Source organism: Chroicocephalus ridibundus, chromosome 14 (genome assembly GCF_963924245.1).
Source record: "Chroicocephalus ridibundus chromosome 14, bChrRid1.1, whole genome shotgun sequence".
Classification (NCBI taxonomy): domain Eukaryota; kingdom Metazoa; phylum Chordata; class Aves; order Charadriiformes; family Laridae; genus Chroicocephalus; species Chroicocephalus ridibundus.
The window spans coordinates 14,320,544-14,339,285 of NC_086297.1; the positions used below are offsets into that span (position 1 = coordinate 14,320,544).

The 18,742-nt window shown below is 52.0% G+C and overlaps 1 protein-coding gene across 4 annotated transcripts in view; it reads right to left on the reverse strand.

The window, feature by feature from the left end:
• DNAH9 (dynein axonemal heavy chain 9) overlaps positions 1-18,742 on the reverse strand; it is a 226,683-nt gene that overhangs the window by 105,327 nt on the left and 102,614 nt on the right. For all 4 annotated transcript variants that reach the window (XM_063352546.1, XM_063352545.1, XM_063352547.1 and 1 more), the window contains 3 exons: positions 13,281-13,541; positions 6,975-7,400; positions 2,858-2,977 (listed from right to left, as the gene is read on the reverse strand). In XM_063352546.1, the coding sequence (XP_063208616.1) occupies positions 2,858-2,977; positions 6,975-7,400; positions 13,281-13,541 (807 nt within the window). The remainder of the gene's footprint in view (positions 1-2,857; positions 2,978-6,974; positions 7,401-13,280; positions 13,542-18,742) is intronic.

The window sequence follows — 18,742 nt, forward strand, 5'->3', positions numbered from 1 at the left end:
ACTGTTCCTAAAACTTGACTCCTATGTCTTACCTTGATTTCAGAATCAAAATACTTTCTTTTAAAGGAAATTATTAAACTTAAAAAATCATCTAGGAACATACATCACAAAGGACAATCTATCTTGTTAAAATATTTGCTCGCTTTGTTTTACAAGGACAATTTTGTTAATACAGCTAACCCCCCAAAAAAAAAAACCCCAAACAAAAATTCTGTAATTTTTCCTTATCAGAATATCACAGTTGTACCTGAATGAAGACTCACGTTTTAAGCCAAGAATTCACATGCTAAGCACGCACCTTTAAGAAATCATGTTCCGTTTGTTGTAGTGGTACTAATCGAGGTGAGATTAAGCTGTATTTGGTGTAACGTATACACTTACACACGCATGTATTTGTATGAAAAGACCTGAAACCATCATTTCTGTGTTTTACTTTCATGAAACGTATTCTTCTTGCATTTTGGGGTTACTGACCACTATGTGAGCCACAATCTCCCTCCACATCACATCTGAAACAGGATTTTGTCAGGCTGGGGAAAGACACAGGCAAAGACACAGGCAAATACTCATCCTGCAAAATCTCCGCAGACACGTCAACCAGCTCTTTCAAATGAAAGTGTGACTTCCCTGTCTTAATTAAAGGTTTTGGAAGCATTCAGTGAGATTTGACCTGAAGAACTTGAAAGCATAAAACTCCTTCAGCGGTCGCATAGAAGAGAATTAAATCGGTATAGCACGGGACTTATCTGCTGTTTGTCTCTGACCCCTGATATCTGAGCGTATCGCGCTCCTGACTGCATTTGCCTGCAAAGCAGCCGCCTGCGCTGCACTCCCGCTTCCAAAGGAGACACGCAGAGATTAAAGAGCAAAGATTTTTTTTCGAAGTTTCCCAGTACCAAAGCACACGGCACGTGAACTGCGCAGCTCTCGGGAGCACTTCAATGCCCCACTAAACGCCACCTTTTTGGTGTCCCCATGAAAACTCACCGCAATCTAACCAGCTCTGAAAATCCAGGCTAAAGCAATTTGCTGAAGGTCACCTAAGAAGGCTTGAGAGTACGAAATGCAGAATTGAGCACAACTCCCCATGTCCAAAGGAAAAAGCTTAACCATTGGGCTATCTTTTGATCTTTATCAAAAGGATAGATACAAATAGAGACTTTACACACAAATCACAGCCCAACACAGCCAGGAGCTGGTAAAACAAGCAGAGAAACCTGCACCCAGCACCACTTCTAGAAACACCTTTGTGTTCTGCCCTAGCTGCCGCCAGCCTCACCAGCAGAAGCAGAGACAGACTGAGACCAACTTCCACCCCGGAATACGTGCAGCCGGGTGGGACACTCTTGGAGACACAGGGACAGCCTCTTGGAAAATCGAGAGAGGTTTGAACACCATGTCCCCGCTGCTCCTGGGAGGAAGGGCAGCACAGCAGCCTTTCTCTCAGTGCTGCTGCAGAATTTGGCTGTGTGACCGTAGAGAAGGGGCCATGCCTTCCAGGGAGTTTTGCCAGGTCTCAGGCAGGAGCCGTGGGCCGAGCTGCAACACGCCCCCCGCCAAACCAGGGCATGGTGGGCACTTTACAGGCCAAGAGCTGCGGCAGAGGCCGTGCGGGAGTGCATGGCCGACGTCTGCGCCCAGGGAGAAGAGGAGGCTGAGGGGAGACCTTCTCGCTCTCTACAACTCCCTGAAAGGAGGGGGTAGGGAGATCAGTCTTTTCTCCCACGTAACAAGCAATAGGACAAGAGGAAATGGCCCTGGTTGCACCAGGGGAGGTTTAGATGGATATTAGGAGAAATTTCTTCATGGAAAGGGTTGTCAAACATTGGAACAGGCTGCCCAGGGAAATGGTGGAGTCACCATCCCTGGAGGGATTTAGATGTGGTGCTGAGGGACATGGATTAGTGGTAACTTGGCAGTGTTAGGTTGATGGTTGGACTCAGTGACCTGAAAGGTCCCTTTCAACCTAGGCGATTCTATGATTCTAAGTCTGTGCCTCTACTTGCACCTTCCTTGCAGCTCTAGCGAGTCAGATGTCTCAAAAGAATAAAAAAATTGGAGCTCTCAACCAAGACGACATCAGTGCTGCCTTTGCGTGCTTAGCGGGTGAGCTTGACTCAGCAGAGCTGCTGCTAGAACCAGCTCCAACCCCAGCACCTGCCAGGGCAGGGCTCCAGCCCGGGATGGTCCCCTGCAGCCCTGCTTCCTCACCGGGAGGAGGAAACAACTCCCTCCAAGCCACCAGCCGGTGCAGAAGCCAAAATACAAAGTGTTAAGGGCAATGGCAGCCCTGGATGCGAGCTGGGGCTCCAGCTGACAGGACAGTGTGAACAGAAACCATTATCTCCCCGTCTCTTATATGTGAAGCTGTGACAAGCGCATTGCCCCCACAGAGGAGCAGGAGGCTGCATATTTTGAAGATACAGCAGACTGCGATGCATACCGATGGACTGATAATGGGGACACGCGCTGCTTTTTTAGAGCTTTTCACTCTTTACTTTTTGTCATTTCAAAACCTGCAAAGCTACTGGCATATTCCCACCGTTGTTTTTATGATACGATTTTTGAGTCACATAGTTTTAGCCCATCAGTATTTGATCACGCATTTAAATAACAAAAAGGAGACGAGAGCTGTGAAGAGAGTATAGCCAGTCTCCTTAAATACGAGCAGCACCTACCCTGGTGTATGAAAACAGCCAGTGCAAAATCATTTTCATTGCGGAAACTTGCTGCAGTGCAGGAAATGTATTCCAAAAAAAATGAGCGGATGTAACGTACTGTGCGCACATGGTTCGCATCTCAGCAGCACCTGGTACCTCCCATTCATGCCATCAGAGCTGCATCTGCTGACACTCACCAGCCGATTTGCAAGAGCGATGGTACACGCTGTAGCTTCAGCTTCTTGCTGACATTTGAGTTTGTCTGAAGTGGCCTTCTCAAACTTGGCAGTGAGCTTTGCCAGGTTCTCGTTGAGGCGCTGCACGTGAAAAAAAAAGGAGAAAATAACAGCATAGTTTTAAGGAAAACCCTTCTCCAGAGACGGTTCTCCCCAGGCCCCACGGCCACGTGCGCTGCCCAGGGCTGGCACCAGGGCACAGCCCCTACGCAGTGTCGCGGCAGCAGGAACCAGCGTGGAGCTGCGCTATTTGATGGGCCGGTAACTCGTCCTCGGCACAGGGCAGAGGCAAAGGACGCACAGAATTAATTTATCATCTGGGGCTCTGCCCTGGTGTGAATTTAAACAGGGAAAGGGGGTCCTTATGGCCAAGCACCGACGACCGGTGCTATGGCTGAGCAACGAGCAGGGCAGCTAAGGAAACAGGATTTTCTTTTTCCTGATGCTGCAGCCCCCTCGGTCTCAGCCCTTGAGGCTCTGCGGATCCACCGAATCGTGCTCAAATCCCCAAAGGGGCTCCTTGAGCAGCTGGAGGTAATCTCCCATCTCCCAGCCGCACTTCCTGAACCCAACTTCTAGAAGGGAATATGACAAATAAACCAATAAATTGATAAAGCTCCGGAAGCCGCCTGGGTGTGTGCCATGGGCCACTCCTGCAGAGGAACCCGACCAGCGCTGGGTGGGACCATCCCAGCTGCAGGTGGGCTGCAAAGTGCTCCAGGGCTGAGAAGGGGCAGGAAGGGCCCGAACCACCTGGAGAAAAAGCAAAAGAGCCCTTTGCTTGGGCAGAGCTGCTCTGGCCCAAACCAAACCAACGGCTCCCACGAGCACTGGGAGCGTTTCAGTTCTGATAAGAGAAGTAGAAGGAATAATTGATTTTATCTGCACCCCATGCAAACTGCTTAAGGCTAAACTGCATGTAAATCACTTTAACACTGTTTGAGCTACGCACTAGAAACAAACCTGAAAATGAAAAAGGATTATATTAGGGCTATCTGCGGCTCTCTGGGATACCAGAAAACACAAAGCAGGCTCTCCTCGACCTGACTTGGAATTAATAACACAAAAAAGTTCCTGTCTCTGCGTGCGTATGGATGTAAGTGCATACATATGCTCATATGGAGCTCTGCTCTGCCATGAGGACAGGCTGAGAGAGTTGGGGGGATTCAGCCTGGAGAAGAGAAGGCTCCGGGGAGACCTCGGAGCCCCTTCCAGTCCCTGAAGGGGCTCCAGGAAAGCTGGGGAGGGACTCTGGAGCAGGGAGCGTAATGATAGGACGAGGGGTAACGGTTTCAAACTGAAAGAGGGGAGATTTAGATTGGATATCAGGAAGAACTTGTTTGCTGTGAGGGTGGTGAGCCCCTGGCCCAGGTTGCCCAGAGAAGCTGTGGCTGCCCCATCCCTGGAGGGGTTCAAGGCCAGGTTGGACGGGGCTTGGAGCAACCTGGGCTGGTGGGAGGTGTCCCTGCCCAGGGCAGGGGGGTGGAACGAGATGATCTTTAAGGTTCCTTCCAACCGGAACCATTCTGTGATTCTATGATATACATATAAAACCCTACGACACAAGCGCGATCTGATCAGTGAGTACCTGCGGTACGAGGAACCGCTCACGCCTGCAGTGTCTCACCAGACACGCTCTGCAGTAACACCCAACTGCATCTGCCTGCGACCGGCAGAATATATCTCCGTCTACGTCTGCACACCCCAGATCCATAGCAACCTTATTTCCCAGGCAGACAAAGGAGAGGGAAAGGTACTTAGGATTTCTGACAATCAGAACAGTCTCGTTTATTACTAAAAATGGGTGTGGGACAGCTCGGGGCCCCGCTGTGAGCAGGTATGAATCAGCCACACGTCAGTGAAGCTATCCAAGACAGCCCAGCTGGGTAAGCGAGGACATACCACCACTTCCACCCCCACGCTGAGCAGTGCATCCTTAGCCGTCTGCAGAGGGCAAAACTCACCTACACCAGCCAGTTTTGCAAGTGCACGCCAGTGGAGTACCAGTAATCCCCCCACAGATTGCCATTTTCTTTAACAAAATCCCACTTTAAAAAAAGAAGGAAGAAAAAAAAAATAAAAAAAGAAAAAAAGAAAAGCTCAGGCATTAAAAGCTTTGGAAACGAGCAACATAAAGGGATGAAAAAAGTTCCCCAGCACTGAATTTCACAGCTGAGAAAGGAGAACTAGAGGCTAAAGACTTCGAAATCCATCCCTGTTTCAGGTGCTGTGCCTGCCCCCCCTTCATCCTCAGCAGGAAGGGGCTACCAGAGGGCTCTGGAGACTTTTTTATATTTTTAGTTAGAAAGGGTAGTAAGCATTTTAAGAATAATAAGCCCTAGGAGGCACCAAAAGAGTTATGTATTTTTTCTAACACGAAGACGGAAAGTGGAAGAGATGAGCACTTGGAGGAGCTCAGGTGGAGGGACCGTGCTCCCCCTCTCCGGGGGCACATCTCAAAGCCACCTATTTAAAGGCAAATCTGCCAGCCCAGCTGATGGCACCCCTTGGTTTTGAAAGGGGATTTTGCATGAACTGTGGCGCCAGCACGAAGGTACACCCACAGAGCGTCCTTCGCTCATGAAGAGGGACACCAGATCCACAGAACCTTAAAAAAAGGCAGGTTTTGGAGTGCAAGGTCCAAAATAAATCAATATTTTGACCCATTTGACAATAATATTTTACTTATTTTGACTTTATTGACTTATTTGTCTTTTTTTTTTTTTCCGCCTGCAGTGCTGCCTCCAGCTTAGACCTCCAGCATCATAAGGACATGGACCTGTTGGAGCGGGGCCAGAGGAGGCCATGGAGATGCTGGGAGGGCTGGAGCCGCTCTGCTGTGAGGACAGGCTGAGAGAGTTGGGGCGGTTCAGCCTGGAGAAAAGAAGGCTCCAGGGAGACCTTCCAGCCCCTTCCAGCCCCTAAAGGAGCTCCAGGAAAACTGGTGAGGGACTCTTTGTTGGTGGTGGAGAGATAGGACATAGGGTAATGGCTTCACACTAACAGAGGGGAGATTTAGACTAGATATAAAGAAGAACTTTTTTTACGCTGAGGGTGGTGAGACACTGGCCCAGGTTGCCCAGAGAGGTGGGAGATGCCCCATCCCTGGAAACATTCTAGGCCGGGTTGGATGGGGCTCTGAGCTACCTGCTCCAGTTGTAGATGTCCCTGCTCGTGGCAGGGGATTGCACTAGATGGCCTTTAAAGGTCCTTTCCCACCCAAACCAGTCCATGATTCTAAGTGGTGGCTGGGTGACCGCCTGCAGCAGGCGGGACCTGGAGAACGGCGGGTGATGGGATGCTGCGCTGCCGTCTGAGGGTCGGGCTGGTGGGATCCCCGGCTGGTTTCTACACCTTGGATTAGCGGGTATTGGCTGGGGCGAGCCGGGGGGAGAAAAGGAGTATGTCTTTTAGCAGAGAGATAATTTTCCAAAGGAAAAAGAGAAAGCTAGAAACTACTCTCTATAGAAAGGCACTTTTAATCACACAGTAATTTCTTCTATTCAGTGATTTTTTTCTTTTTTTTTTTTTTTTTTTCTGTTAAAGTAGGAAAAATCTAAAAAAGGATACCGCAGAAGATATGCCGACAGGGAGCCACGCAACGTCAAATTATTAGACTCCTACTAGAGCAGTCTTCATCCTGGAAAACACGCCCATCGCCAGGGATCGAGCGCGGGGAGCCAGCCCAGCCCAGCTCTGCGCTACCAGAGCTCTGAATCAGCCTCCGGTTCCTCCTCCCTGCCCCTGGGCAGCACAGCGGAAACATACCGGTTTGAGATAACGAGTTTTCTGAGGACCCACGAGTAGAGCTAAATCACATTTTAAAAATTAGGTAGGAATAATAAGAATTAACAATTATCTTCCCAATTAAAGTGTAAGCAAGGCTGGAGAAGAACAGGTGAAACGTAGCAAGCAGCAATAAAAGGGATAGTAAAGACTATAATCTACTGAATATTTGAATTCTCCACCCCATCCTTAAAAATACGTGAGTGCAGAGAAGCAGCTTTCTCCAAAGAAAAGGATTTCTCCCCAGGCAGTGACTTGTGTCACTGGGTCCCACCAAAGGGCAAGCACTTACAGCAATTTTGGCCTTGATGCTGGCCAGCTTCTCCTGGGCGGCCGCCAGCTCCGCGTTGGCTTTGCTCAGAGCCTGCCGCTTGGGCTCCACGTCGCAGTACACCTCGTGGAAGCGCACGATGTTCACCACCCAGGAGCAGAGGCCGGCCGCGGCGTAGGATTTGGTGGTCACAAACTCAGGTTTAAACTTGGGATCTTCTAAATAGGGCTGAAGAGCTTTGAGGCAGTTCTCATGGATGTTCTCCTTGTTGAACTTGATCAAGGAGTCCAGGAAACCATCCACCCTGGCCATGGCGGCTTTCGCTGCTTTCCAGCTCCTGTCCTTGGGAATTTTTCCTCCAGGGGCCATCAGCACCATCACGGCTGCGGTGACATTGCTGACAGCTGAAGGCGGTGACCCAAAGGACCTCAGCTCCGTCAGATTCTTCTGAAATGGGAAAAACAAGGTTGTTAGACAAAAATGAATGGCCTTTCTTTTTACTCTGCCACTAATAGAGTCAGGCTCCCGAGCTATCAGTCTGATAAATTGGGTTTCTCTCGGCCCGAACGTTGCTGCCTTTAAATCACCGCTCTGTGTGCTTACGGCACACGTGTCCGATTCCCTGCATCCAGCCCCTTATACCCCACCTGGGACCGGCACAGCACCGTGTTCCTCCCCAGGCTATCACCCTGCCAGTCCTGCTGCCCGGTGGGGCAGGGGGTTTTCTTCCCTCTCAGAAGATTGGGATAAGGAAAAAGGAAACATTTCCAAATAATAACCTCTATAATCCTCCCCCAGCCCCTCTGAACCTGCCTTGCAGAGCTTTCCTTCATGCTCAGCTACTCCCTCTGCCAGACACCCAGGTGTTAAGGTCTTGTTGAATTATTTGCGTGCACCCATGTTTCATCGTCCAGCCCAAATTCAGGCCCCAACACCAAGCGCCCTCAGCAGGAGGAGCAGTCACTGGGGTGCACGGGCAGCCCCCCGCGAGCATCACCTAATCTCTAGGGAAACCCTTGTCGGAGGGGGAGTTCCCGTCTCCTCCGCTGCCAACGCAGGCGGGTTTAGCAAGTCCCTAATATTAAGTGGGATGAACCTTAACCCAAGGAAAAGAAGCCCAGTTGAGAAGAAAGCAGGCGTTTCCTAACACACTGGCAACTGCGACACGGCGTTGCCGAGGGTTTGATCTGCTGACACCCAAACTCCTCTCTCCACACACATGCGAGTTCGCCTCTGCACAAGAAAAACCAATGCAGGTACCTCAGCTCTTCTCAGATGACACGCTGTTGTCAAAACAAGGATAAGGGCTGTTTCAACGCCAGCTTAATAAAAATATCAATGAACTTCTGTCAGTTCCTGTTTCTATTAATTTTGAATAGTTTTTAACCTATATTCTCTGATATTTTTCGTCTATCAGTCTCTGTCAATGGCAGCAAGGTGGAATAGTCTGGTACCTTTGAGCATCCATTTTTGGGATAAAGGTATCTGCTATGAATCTGTTCCTAAATGTGCCTTTTTGCTTGCTTTTAGCTTTTGTTAATAATCAAGCTGACAGAGACAGGCTCCTGGGAGCTGGGTGCATTTCCAGTGTAAAACGTCCCTAATTAACATGCTCAATGGATGTTGATCCACACGCTCGGTGGATGTTGTCTACCTTGACTTCAGCAAGGCGTTCGACACTGTCTCCCACAGCATCCTCATAGGGAAGCTTAGGAAGTGTGGGTTGGATGAATGGACAGTGGGGTGGAGAGATAACTGGTTGAAAAGACAGAGCTCAGAGGGTCGTGATTAGGGGCACAGAGTCTAGTTGGAGGTCAGTGACGAGTGGTGTTCCCCAGGGGTCAGTACTGGGTCCAGTCCTCTTCAATATATTCATCAATGACCTGGATGAGGGGACAGAGTGCACCCTCAGCAAGTTTGCTGATGACACAAAGCTGGGGGGGTGGCTGACACACCACAAGGCTGTGCCACCATCCAGAGAGACCTGGACAGGTTGGAGAGTTGGGCGGAGAGAAACCTTATGAAGTTTAACAAGGGCAAGTGTAGGGTGCTGCACCTGGGGAGGAATAACCCCCTGCACCAGGACAGGATGGGGGTGACCTGCTGGAGAGCAGCTCGGTGGAAAGAGACCTCAGAGTCCTGGTGGACAACAGGATGACCATGAGCCAGCCGTGTGCCCTCATGGCCAAGAAGGCCAATGGCATCCTGGGGGGCATCAAGAAGAGCGTGGTCAGCAGGTGGAGGGAGGTCATCCTCCCCCTCTGCTCTGCCCTGGGGAGGGCACATCTGAAGCACTGGGTCCAGGTCTGGGCTCTGTGGTTCAAGGACAGGGAACTGCTGGAGAGGGGACAGCAAAGGGCTACCAAGATGCTGAGGGGACTGGAACACCTCTCTGATGAAGAAAGGCTGAGGGATTTGGGTCTCTTCAGGCTGGAAAAAAGATGCCTGAGGGGGGACCTTATCAACACCTATAAATACTGAAAGGGGGGGTGTCAGGAGGATGGGGCCAGGCTCTTTTCAGTGGTGCCCAGGAACAGGACAAGGGGTAACGGGCACAAACTTGACCATAGGAAGTTCCACCTCAACATGAGGAGGAACTTCTTTGCTGTGAGGGTGGCAGAGCCCTGGCACAGGCTGCCCCGAGAGGTGGTGGAGTCTCCGTCTCTGGAGACATTCCAAACCCGCCTGGAGGCGTTCCTGTGCCACCTGCTGTGGGTGACCCTGCTCTGGCAGGGGGTTGGACTGGGTGATCTCCAGAGGTCCCTTCCAACTCTACCATTCTGTGATTCTGTGATTCTGTGAATAACATGGAGCCAAGTGTGAGCCAAAGATCCTGAGGTGCCCTCCTCTCTCCCCTGGCTCAGGGGGCTGGGAGCAGCGTGGCCTCTCCCCAGCCCCAAACCGGCCAGGGGATTCTGTGCTGGGTCTACCATAACCCACGTCATTCATCACAGTCCATGTAATAGTTACCTTAATTATTTTATATACGTATTATCATATTGCATCCTATATGCATGCTATCATACGGCATCTCCTGACAGGGGCACCGTGACAGGCTGGAGAGGTGGGTTTGTGTGAACCTCATAAAGTTCAACAAGGCCAAGTGCAAGGTCCTGCACTTGGGTTGGCACAACACTAAGCACAAACACAGGCTGAGCAGAGAATGGCTGGAGAGCAGCCCTGAGGAGAGGGGCTTGGGGGTGTTGGTTGATATGAAGCTCAGCACGAGCCAGCAATGTGCGCTGGCAGCCCAGAACCCCCCTGCAGCCTGGGCTGCATCCCCAGCAGCGTGGGCAGCAGGGCGAGGTGGGGGATTCTGCCCCTCTGCTCCGCTCTGGGGAGACACCACCTGGAGTACTGCATCCAGCTTTGGAGTCCTCAGAAAAGGAAAGACATGGACCTTTTGGAGCAGGTCCAGAGGAGGGGCATGAAGATGCTGTGAGGGCTGGAGCACCTCTCCTATGAGGACAGGCTGAGAGAGCTGGGGGTGTTCAGCCTGGAGAAGAGAAGGCTCCGGGGAGACCTTATTGCAGCCTTCCAGTCCCTAAAGGGGCTCCAGGAAAGCTGAGGAGGGAGTTTTTACAAGGACATGTAGTGATAGGATGAGGGGAAGCAATTTTAAACTGAAAGAAAATGGATTTAGGTTAGATATCAGGAAGAAATTTTTCACTCTGAGGGTGGTGAGCCCCTGGCCCAGGTTGCCCAGGGAAGCTGTGGCTGCCCCATCCCTGGAGGGGTTCAAGGCCAGGTTGGACGGGGCTTGCAGCAACCTGGGCTGGTGGGAGGTGTCCCTGCCCAGGGCAGGGGGTGGCACTGGGTGGGCTTTAAGGTCCCTTCCAGCCCAAACCATTCTGTGATTCTATGATCTCCTCTCACTTCCATCTCTACATGTCCGAACGGACATGGCTGCTCTTCTTCTAAACTAGAAGCTGACGCTGGCACGGAAATGTCCATGTATCAACATAGTTACTGAGCTCCTTGGTACCTGATTATATATATTTATTACTGCGTTCTACTCACCAGATTTTCTCTGTTTTCCCTATTAATGTTGCATATAACAGTGCTGTCCAAATAAGATGACTTAGATAATTGGGGAGAAACTATATATACACACATAAATATTGCTAATTATTCATGTCAGCAAGCAGGTCAAGCTCTCTGGTGCGTTTCCAATCAGCAGGTAAAGGAGACCATGCCTTCAGTGCTCTGCTATTGCTGCTTTACAGGTCCCTAGAGAAAATCCCAGCATCTCCCTAATCTTTGCCTAATGAGATACTCTACAGCTCCAGCACAAAACCAAAACTAATGAAGAGACAAACATTTTCCCTCGGTACGGTCCTTTCCCTTCCATGAACAAAAGCCAAAGCAACACACCTCTGCAGCAAAGTCACATCTTTCCTAGCTAATCCAGCAGACAGCCCATTCCTGATGACTGGGAGTTGCTTTCCTCTCCCCTAGGTGGGCTACGACTGGGGTTTGAGGCATTGTTGAGCCCTGCCTTGCTGTGATCATGGGAATAACTCTGATTTTCCAGCTGTGCCTGGTGTACAGCCACTGCTCTGCCCTGGGTGCAGCGGGAATTTGCTGCTCCAGGATGCTGCATGAACTGCAGACCAAACTAAATTGCAGGTACATGTCTCTCGGGCACATCTCAAAGTGTTGGGCCCCAAACGGGAACCCCTGGAGTGCCCCTGAAGGAAAAACCTTCCAAGATACCAAAAGCCTTCCCTAAACCAATCAGTCAGTCTCCTGCAGTCAGAGCCGTCCTTATCTCCTGGTTATACATTTCCCCAGTGGCATCTTCCTTTGGAGTGGCTTTGCCTGCAGCAATGTACGGCTCTACCGAGAGGTCACCCCCACTCAGTACCTGCAGCCGTGTCCTGCCCAGCCCCAAGACACTGCTGAAGAACAAGTCCTCTCCACACCTGAGAAAACCCTGGTACTGGATAAACCCAAACATGGAATGAGACTCCTGTCTCTTACTGTGTCGCTTCTTATTGTGTCAAACCAAAAGCCACCCCATGCATGCACCTGTGGAGCCAAGCTGTATGTATCGGACATTGAGCATCACACTCAACAAGGCTTGAGGAATGTCTTGGACAAAGAGAGGACAAGGCAAATCCCACCCCAATACAGCTGGAGAAGGTCAATCCAAACCCTCAGGCCACCGTGGTTTGTCCCTACAACAGCAGGGAACTCCTGAGGGAAAGATGCCCCGAGGAGCCCAAGACATCACCAGCTCTCCCAACTCCCCCTCTGGATCTCTGATCCTCCTTCCCCAACCTTGTTTTCCACCTTGCCCAAGCAAGGCATTTGCCGTGGGTTGCAGGAAGACACTGCCACACTGTGCTGCAGACTCAGAGCGCGGCATGAGCCTTCCCATCACAGACCCCTTTCCAAAACAGGAGATGGGTCAAGTGGGGACTCAGAGGATGCCCACACTCGCTGCCAGCTGTGACCCACCAACATTGGCCTGCAGGGCTCACACGAGATCTGTCTGTGCAAGGATCTCAGCACCAGCTGTCCCGCTGGGGAGAAAGGCTCACGGAGTAACTGGGGGTAAAATCTGCCTTGCTGCTATTTTGGAGCGTTCTCAGCCCCCCTGTGCTGGTTGTGCGCTTGCCCAGCAATTCCCCAAGCAAACAGCATCGACAGCGTCTCTCACCGAAACGAAGGGTGCTCGGGCTTCACCCCGCCTGTCCCGCAACCCCCCCTGCACCTCTGCTGGGACCAGAGCGATGCTGTTTGCCACAGGACCCTCAGGACAGCTGACAAATAGCCATCCTGAGCGCACTGGCAGCCTCGCCTCTCTGCCCTCCTACAGCTTCATTCCCTGCAGCTGAGCCGCAGAAAAGTCTGGAGCAAGATCTGGCCTGTGCCCTTGCCCTGGAGCCCAGCCCTCCATCCTGCACATCCTCCACACCAGCACACAGGTCTGAACCAGAGGCCGTGCCCGGACAGCAAGGCAGAGGTACAGAACTGGTGATCCCTCTGAGACACTCTTCCTTGGGTCCTGAAGGAGGGTGACAGTAAGGTGACCTCCCCTTCCCTGTGGGGCAGGATGAGAAGCAGTAGAGCCAGCCAACAGTGGAGAAGAGGTGCATATGAAGCACCCACTTCCAGTTCCTCCTACTCTCCATGGCCATGAGCAAAGTGTAACTTGGTGCAGCCTTGTGGATGCTCCGAGTTACACCAGGGACCAAGTATGCACCAGCTGGGACGAAGCTGGAGGAGGGTCAATACAATGCCCAAAAACTTGGCCCATCAGATGACCCACCCACAATGCGGAGGGGAGATACTGGATTCCCAGGGGAATCTTCACCCTACCTTGTTGAGGGTGTTCAGAGCAGCCTGGGCAGCTTCCAGGGCAGGCTCAGCTTTGGCCAGGTCCTCCTCACAGTCCTTCTGTTTCCGCTCAACCTCCTGGGTGATAAGTGCCACTTTCTGCTCCTCCTCATCGGCGATTGCCTTTTCCCTGCTCACTTTCTCGGTCTCCAACCCCACCACCTGGATCAGCTTGTCAGCGTCCTCATTCTTCTGCTTCAGGTCCACTTCTTGGGCTGCCAGCTTGGCCTTCAGCTCATCCACCTAGGGGGAAGAAACAACGTGAAGGGGGGAAGAATGCGTGAGCACGCTCACCATCCTGCTCCCCACCCTGCCCAGCAGCAGGGGCTCACACTTCGGTGGGGCTGAGCAGTACCCAAATGCACGGAGGGCCTGTGGGTAAAAGCAAGCAATGCCCTGGCAGCACAGAAAAGCAGAATTTCTGGTTGTTAGCAGGATACTGCCACTCTCCTTTGCCCATGGTTGCTTGGGTCACAGCTGGAGAGCCCGTGTGCGTGGTCCATACACCGGAGCAGACTGATAGCAGCGCCGAACCCAGCAGGGGAGAGACAGCACCAGCAGGGTGAGCTGCTAAGGAGGTTGTCCCACCCCTGGTCACCGCCTCTGCGTGAAAACTGGACAGAGGTGCCAAGGCAACATGAACATGGCTTTGAGCAATGGGAAGGCGATGGAAGCTTTCATTTCAGGTATTCTTGGGATTATTTTTGTACAGCCCAGGAGCCTCCTCATGGACCAGGCATTTGCGGGAAGCTTAAAATCATAGAACGTGTTGGGTTGGAAGGGACCTCTCAAGGACATCTAGTCCAACCCCCCTGCAGTCAGCAGGGACATCTTCAACTGGATCAGGTTGCTCAGAGCCTCATCCAGCCTGGCCTTGAATGTCTCCAGGGATGGGGCCTCCCCCACCTCTCTGGGCAACCTGGGCCAGTGTCTCACCACCCTCAGTGTAAAAGATTTCTTTCTTGTATCTAGTCTAAATTTCTCCCCTGTTAGTTTTAGCCATTACCCCTTGACCTATTGCAACAGGCCCTGCTAAAAAGTCCCTCCCCATCTTTCCTGCAGGCCCCCTTTAAGTACTGAAAGGTACTGAAGGTCTCCCCGGAGCCTTCCCTTCTCCAGGCTGAACAGCCCCAACTCCCTCAGCTTCTCTCATTATAAAGCCAAATGCATCCAGCTTTGAACACGGGATCTGCTGACAGGTACAGCCCTTCTCAGAGGTCCAAGGCTCAAGGGGCATTAAAATGCGATGTGAAATGAGCTTGAGAAGGGGTCTCCCGTTCAGCCGGTAGCCAAGAGGCCGGGCAGCGGTGGCAGCTCCTCACACCCTCCTCCACCGAGCAGCTCCTCACCCCCAGCAGGGCAGGAGCCTCTCCAGCCGCAGGCTGAAGCATTCACATGGTGGGGGAGCTCGCAGTGGCTCTTGTTTGAAGACAGAAAATCTCCTTCCAAAAGCACCCGTTTCATTCAGTGTGCACAGGCTCTGTGCAGACCAGAGAGTTTTTCACTCATAAAGAACTGCTTAGAGCTCCTGGGGTACGTCTTTACCTATATAAAAAAAATTACTAGAAGGGAAGTCAGACACTTGCTTTTGTTAATAATTCCATTTTCATACCAGAAGAGAGAGAGCACAATTTGCAATCTTATAAACTGAAGCTATTGCTGTTCGCCATCAGCTTCAATTGGAGAATGGTTCCTTTGGAGTCCCTTTGTGCACTTCACCCATTGTCATCTCCTGCTGCCCGGCACCACAATGCTGTTTTCACCAGGACAAAGACGCGACTGTAAATCCCGACGACTCTGGGCTCGCAAGAGCACATAATCCCTTCAGGCGGCAGCTTCTTGCTCAGCTCCTTCAGGGATTGCAGGAAATTGAAGTGGGAGGCTTCGCCGATGGCAGATACGGCTTGTGACCGACCTTCTGTCCCAAAATCTGCAATCACGCGCTGGATACACGTACGCATGGGAGCTTTAGGGGTTTACACAACCACGACAAAACAAGCAAGGGATTAAAACCCACCGGCACTCAACAGCGCTACGGAGCGAGCAGATGTAAACACAGCCCCTGAGAACAGAAAATGCCCTGACAAAACCTGCGTTCGGCCAAGCACACGCAATAATGGCGGGGTCAATGACTTGCTATAACGTTGTCAGGATTTTGCAAGAAATTCTGTTAGGGCTTTGCCAGAAAGAACTATTGGGAAGCCCAGAAGTGTATGCTCTTGTGAAGGTCCCTGCCCAGCCGGGCTTGCGTTACATATTAAATTCCCAATGGAAATGCTGCAAGTTGGAGCTGTGACGTGTATCCTGAGGCTCTGCTGGACCCTCTGCCAACAGACCACACCACATCTAGGGGACAGACGGTGACCCCCAGCCTCCTTACCTACAGCAGGGGTTTGGAACATGAAAGGAAACAATCGTGTTTCCCCAGTGAGGTAAAGCTCCGGCACAGGTGAGCAGGGACAATTTAATAGTATTTGTGCAGTGGAAAGAGAGAAACGGGAACTACGTCTCACTAACGAAACTCACTGTCCTTAGTGATGTCCCGGGGGTGGCACAGGGAACGTACATTTATGACCTTTCCTCCTCCAGTTTCACCCCCTCAGCACAGCAAACAAGTTTCCCTTAATGAATCCACTTGCATCCACAGCAAAAACAGTCTGTCACATCCATTTCTCCTCCCTTCCCACACAGCCTAATGCCCAGGCATCAAAATGCCTGATGAGACACCAGTGAGCAGGGAGGCGTCACGCCACCGCTGTCGGGAAGGCACAGGCACAGCAGAAACCTTAAATGTGCTCCCATCGGTGGCCTGCGGAGCCGTCCCCGGCAGAGCAAGGTTAGGAATAACGGCATGAAAAGTTCTCCTCTTTCTACAAATGTCACAGCAACAGAAGGTACTCAAACTTCCCCTCTCTCACCCCAAAAAGGACCTTCCATCCAAAAAGGATGGCAGCTTGTAGACAGAGCTGTTTTCTGTTTCTTTGGAAATCCAGCCATTAAACTACACGTCCAAAACCCAGAGGTGGCCAAGCCCCACCACCGCTAACGTATTATCTCAGGGTGTGCAGCAAACCTGCCCACCACAGCTCCCATCTTCTGTTCTCTCACAGCCCAGAACTTCTCCCACAGTCACACAGTCTCCCCTCTTGCACTGACACCCCCCACACTCCTAGTCCACCCACGAATAGCAGCAGTGGTATAAACCATTTGGACCAGGAGCAGGGCCAGCCACCATCCGTTGAGTGTATTTCCAGGTTGCTCTTCCCTGGTCATTCTTGGGTCAGCTCCATGGCACTCCTGGTCAGGGCTACCAACAATATCCCAGGTAACACCATGATGCAACAACATCACATGCAGAACACCAGGACGCAAAAGGAGAACAGCATGGAAAACGTTATCGTGTGGTATAATGCCTGTTCTTGGAGCTGGTGCTCAGACAGAAAGGATGAAGACAGATGGAGACAAATAAGAAGTGATGACATTCTGGAGACTGAAGCTAGGAAGCCCTGTTGACCTGGCCTCATGTCTTGGGTTTGCATAGCAAGGTTTTGGTAGCAGGAGGCTGCAGGGTGGCTTCTCTGAGAAGATGCCAGAAGTCTCCCATGTGTTTGATAGACCCCATGTCAGCCAGCTCCAAGACAGACCCTGGCCAAGGCCGAGCCAGTCAGTGATGGTGGTAGCACCTCTGTGATAACATATTTAAGAAGGGGACAAAACTGCTGCACAACCGCAGCCAGAAGAGAAGAGTGAGAACATGCGAGAATAGGAACTCTGCAGACACCAAGGGCAGGGAAGAAGGAGGGGATGGAGGTGCTCCACGCACTGGAGCACAGATTCCCCTGCAGCCCATGGTGAAGACCATGGTGAGGCAGGCTGTGCCCCTGCAGCCCATGGAGGTCCACAGTGGAGCAGATATCCACCTGCAACCCATGGAGGACCCCACACTTGGGCAGGGGGATGCCCAAGGGAGGGTGTGACCCCAAGGAGAGCCCATGCCGGAGCAGGCTCCTGGCAGGACCCCATGGGGGACCCACACTGGAGCAGTCTGCTCCTGAAGGACTGCACCCCATGGGAGGTCCCAACGCTGGAGCAGGGGAAGAGTGTGAGGAGCCTTCCCCCTGAGGAGGAAGGAGTGGCAGAGACAACATGCGATGAACTGACCACAACCCCCATTCCCCGTCCCCCTGTGCTGCTCAGGTGGGAAGTGGAGAAAATCGGGAGTGAAGTTGAGCCCGGGAAGAAGGGAGGGGTGGGGGGAAGGTGTTTTAAGATTTGGTTTTATTTCTCATTACCCTAACTCTGACCTGATTGGCAATAAATTAAATCAATTTCCCCAAGCCTGTTTTGCCCGTGACAGTAATTGCTGAGTGTTCTCCCTGTCCTTACCTCGACCTCTGAGCTCTTTTCTACCTTATTTTCTCCCTGCCATGTCCTGCTGAGGAGGGGGATTGACAGAACAGCTTGGTGGGCACCTGCCGTCCAGCCCAGGTCAACCCACCACACCTTGGTGTGAGGGAAACCTGGAACACTCAATGTGAGGGGAGGGCTGAACCCCAGAAACCATCATTCTGCAAGGCAGAGCTCAGGATGACACAAAGTTGGGGGGGGTGGCTGACACACCACAAGGCTGTGCCGCCATCCAGAGAGACCTGGACAGGCTGGAGAGTTGGGTGGAGAGAAACCTTATGAAATTCAATAAGGGCAAGTGCAGGGTGCTGCACCTGGGGAGGAATAACCACCTGCACCAGCACAGGTTGGGGGTGACCTGCTGGAGAGCAGCTCAGTGGAAAGAGACCTGGGAGTCCTGGTGGACAACAGGGTGACCATGAGCCAGCAATGTGCCCTTGTGGCCAAAAACGCCAATGGCATCCTGAGGGGTATCAAGAAGAGTGTGGCCAGCAGGTGGAGGGAGGTCATCCTCCCCCTCTGCTCTGCCCTGGGGAGGCCGCACCTGGAGCACTGTGTCCAGTTCTGGGCTCCCCAGTTCAAGGACAGGGAACTGCTGGAGAGGGGACAGCAAAGGGCTACCAAGATGATGAGGGGACTGGAACACCTCTCTGATGAAGAAAGGCTGAGGGATTTGGGTCTCTTCAGGTTGGAAAAAAGACGGCTGAGGGGGCACCTTCTCAACGCTTATCAATACTGAAAGGGGGGGTGTCAGGAGGATGGGGCCAGGCTCTTTTCAGTGGTGCCCAGGGACAGGACAAGGGGTAATGGGCACAAACTTGACCATAGGGAGTTCCACCTAAACATGAGGAGGAAATTCTTTGCTGTGAGGGTGGCAGAGCCCTGGCACAGGCTGCCCCGAGAGGTGGTGGAGTCTCCGTCTCTGGAGACATTCCAAACCCGCCTGGAGGCGTTCCTGTGCCACCTGCTCTGGGTGACCCTGCTCTGGCAGGGGGTTGGACTGGGTGATCTCCAGAGGCCCCTTCCAACCCTATGAT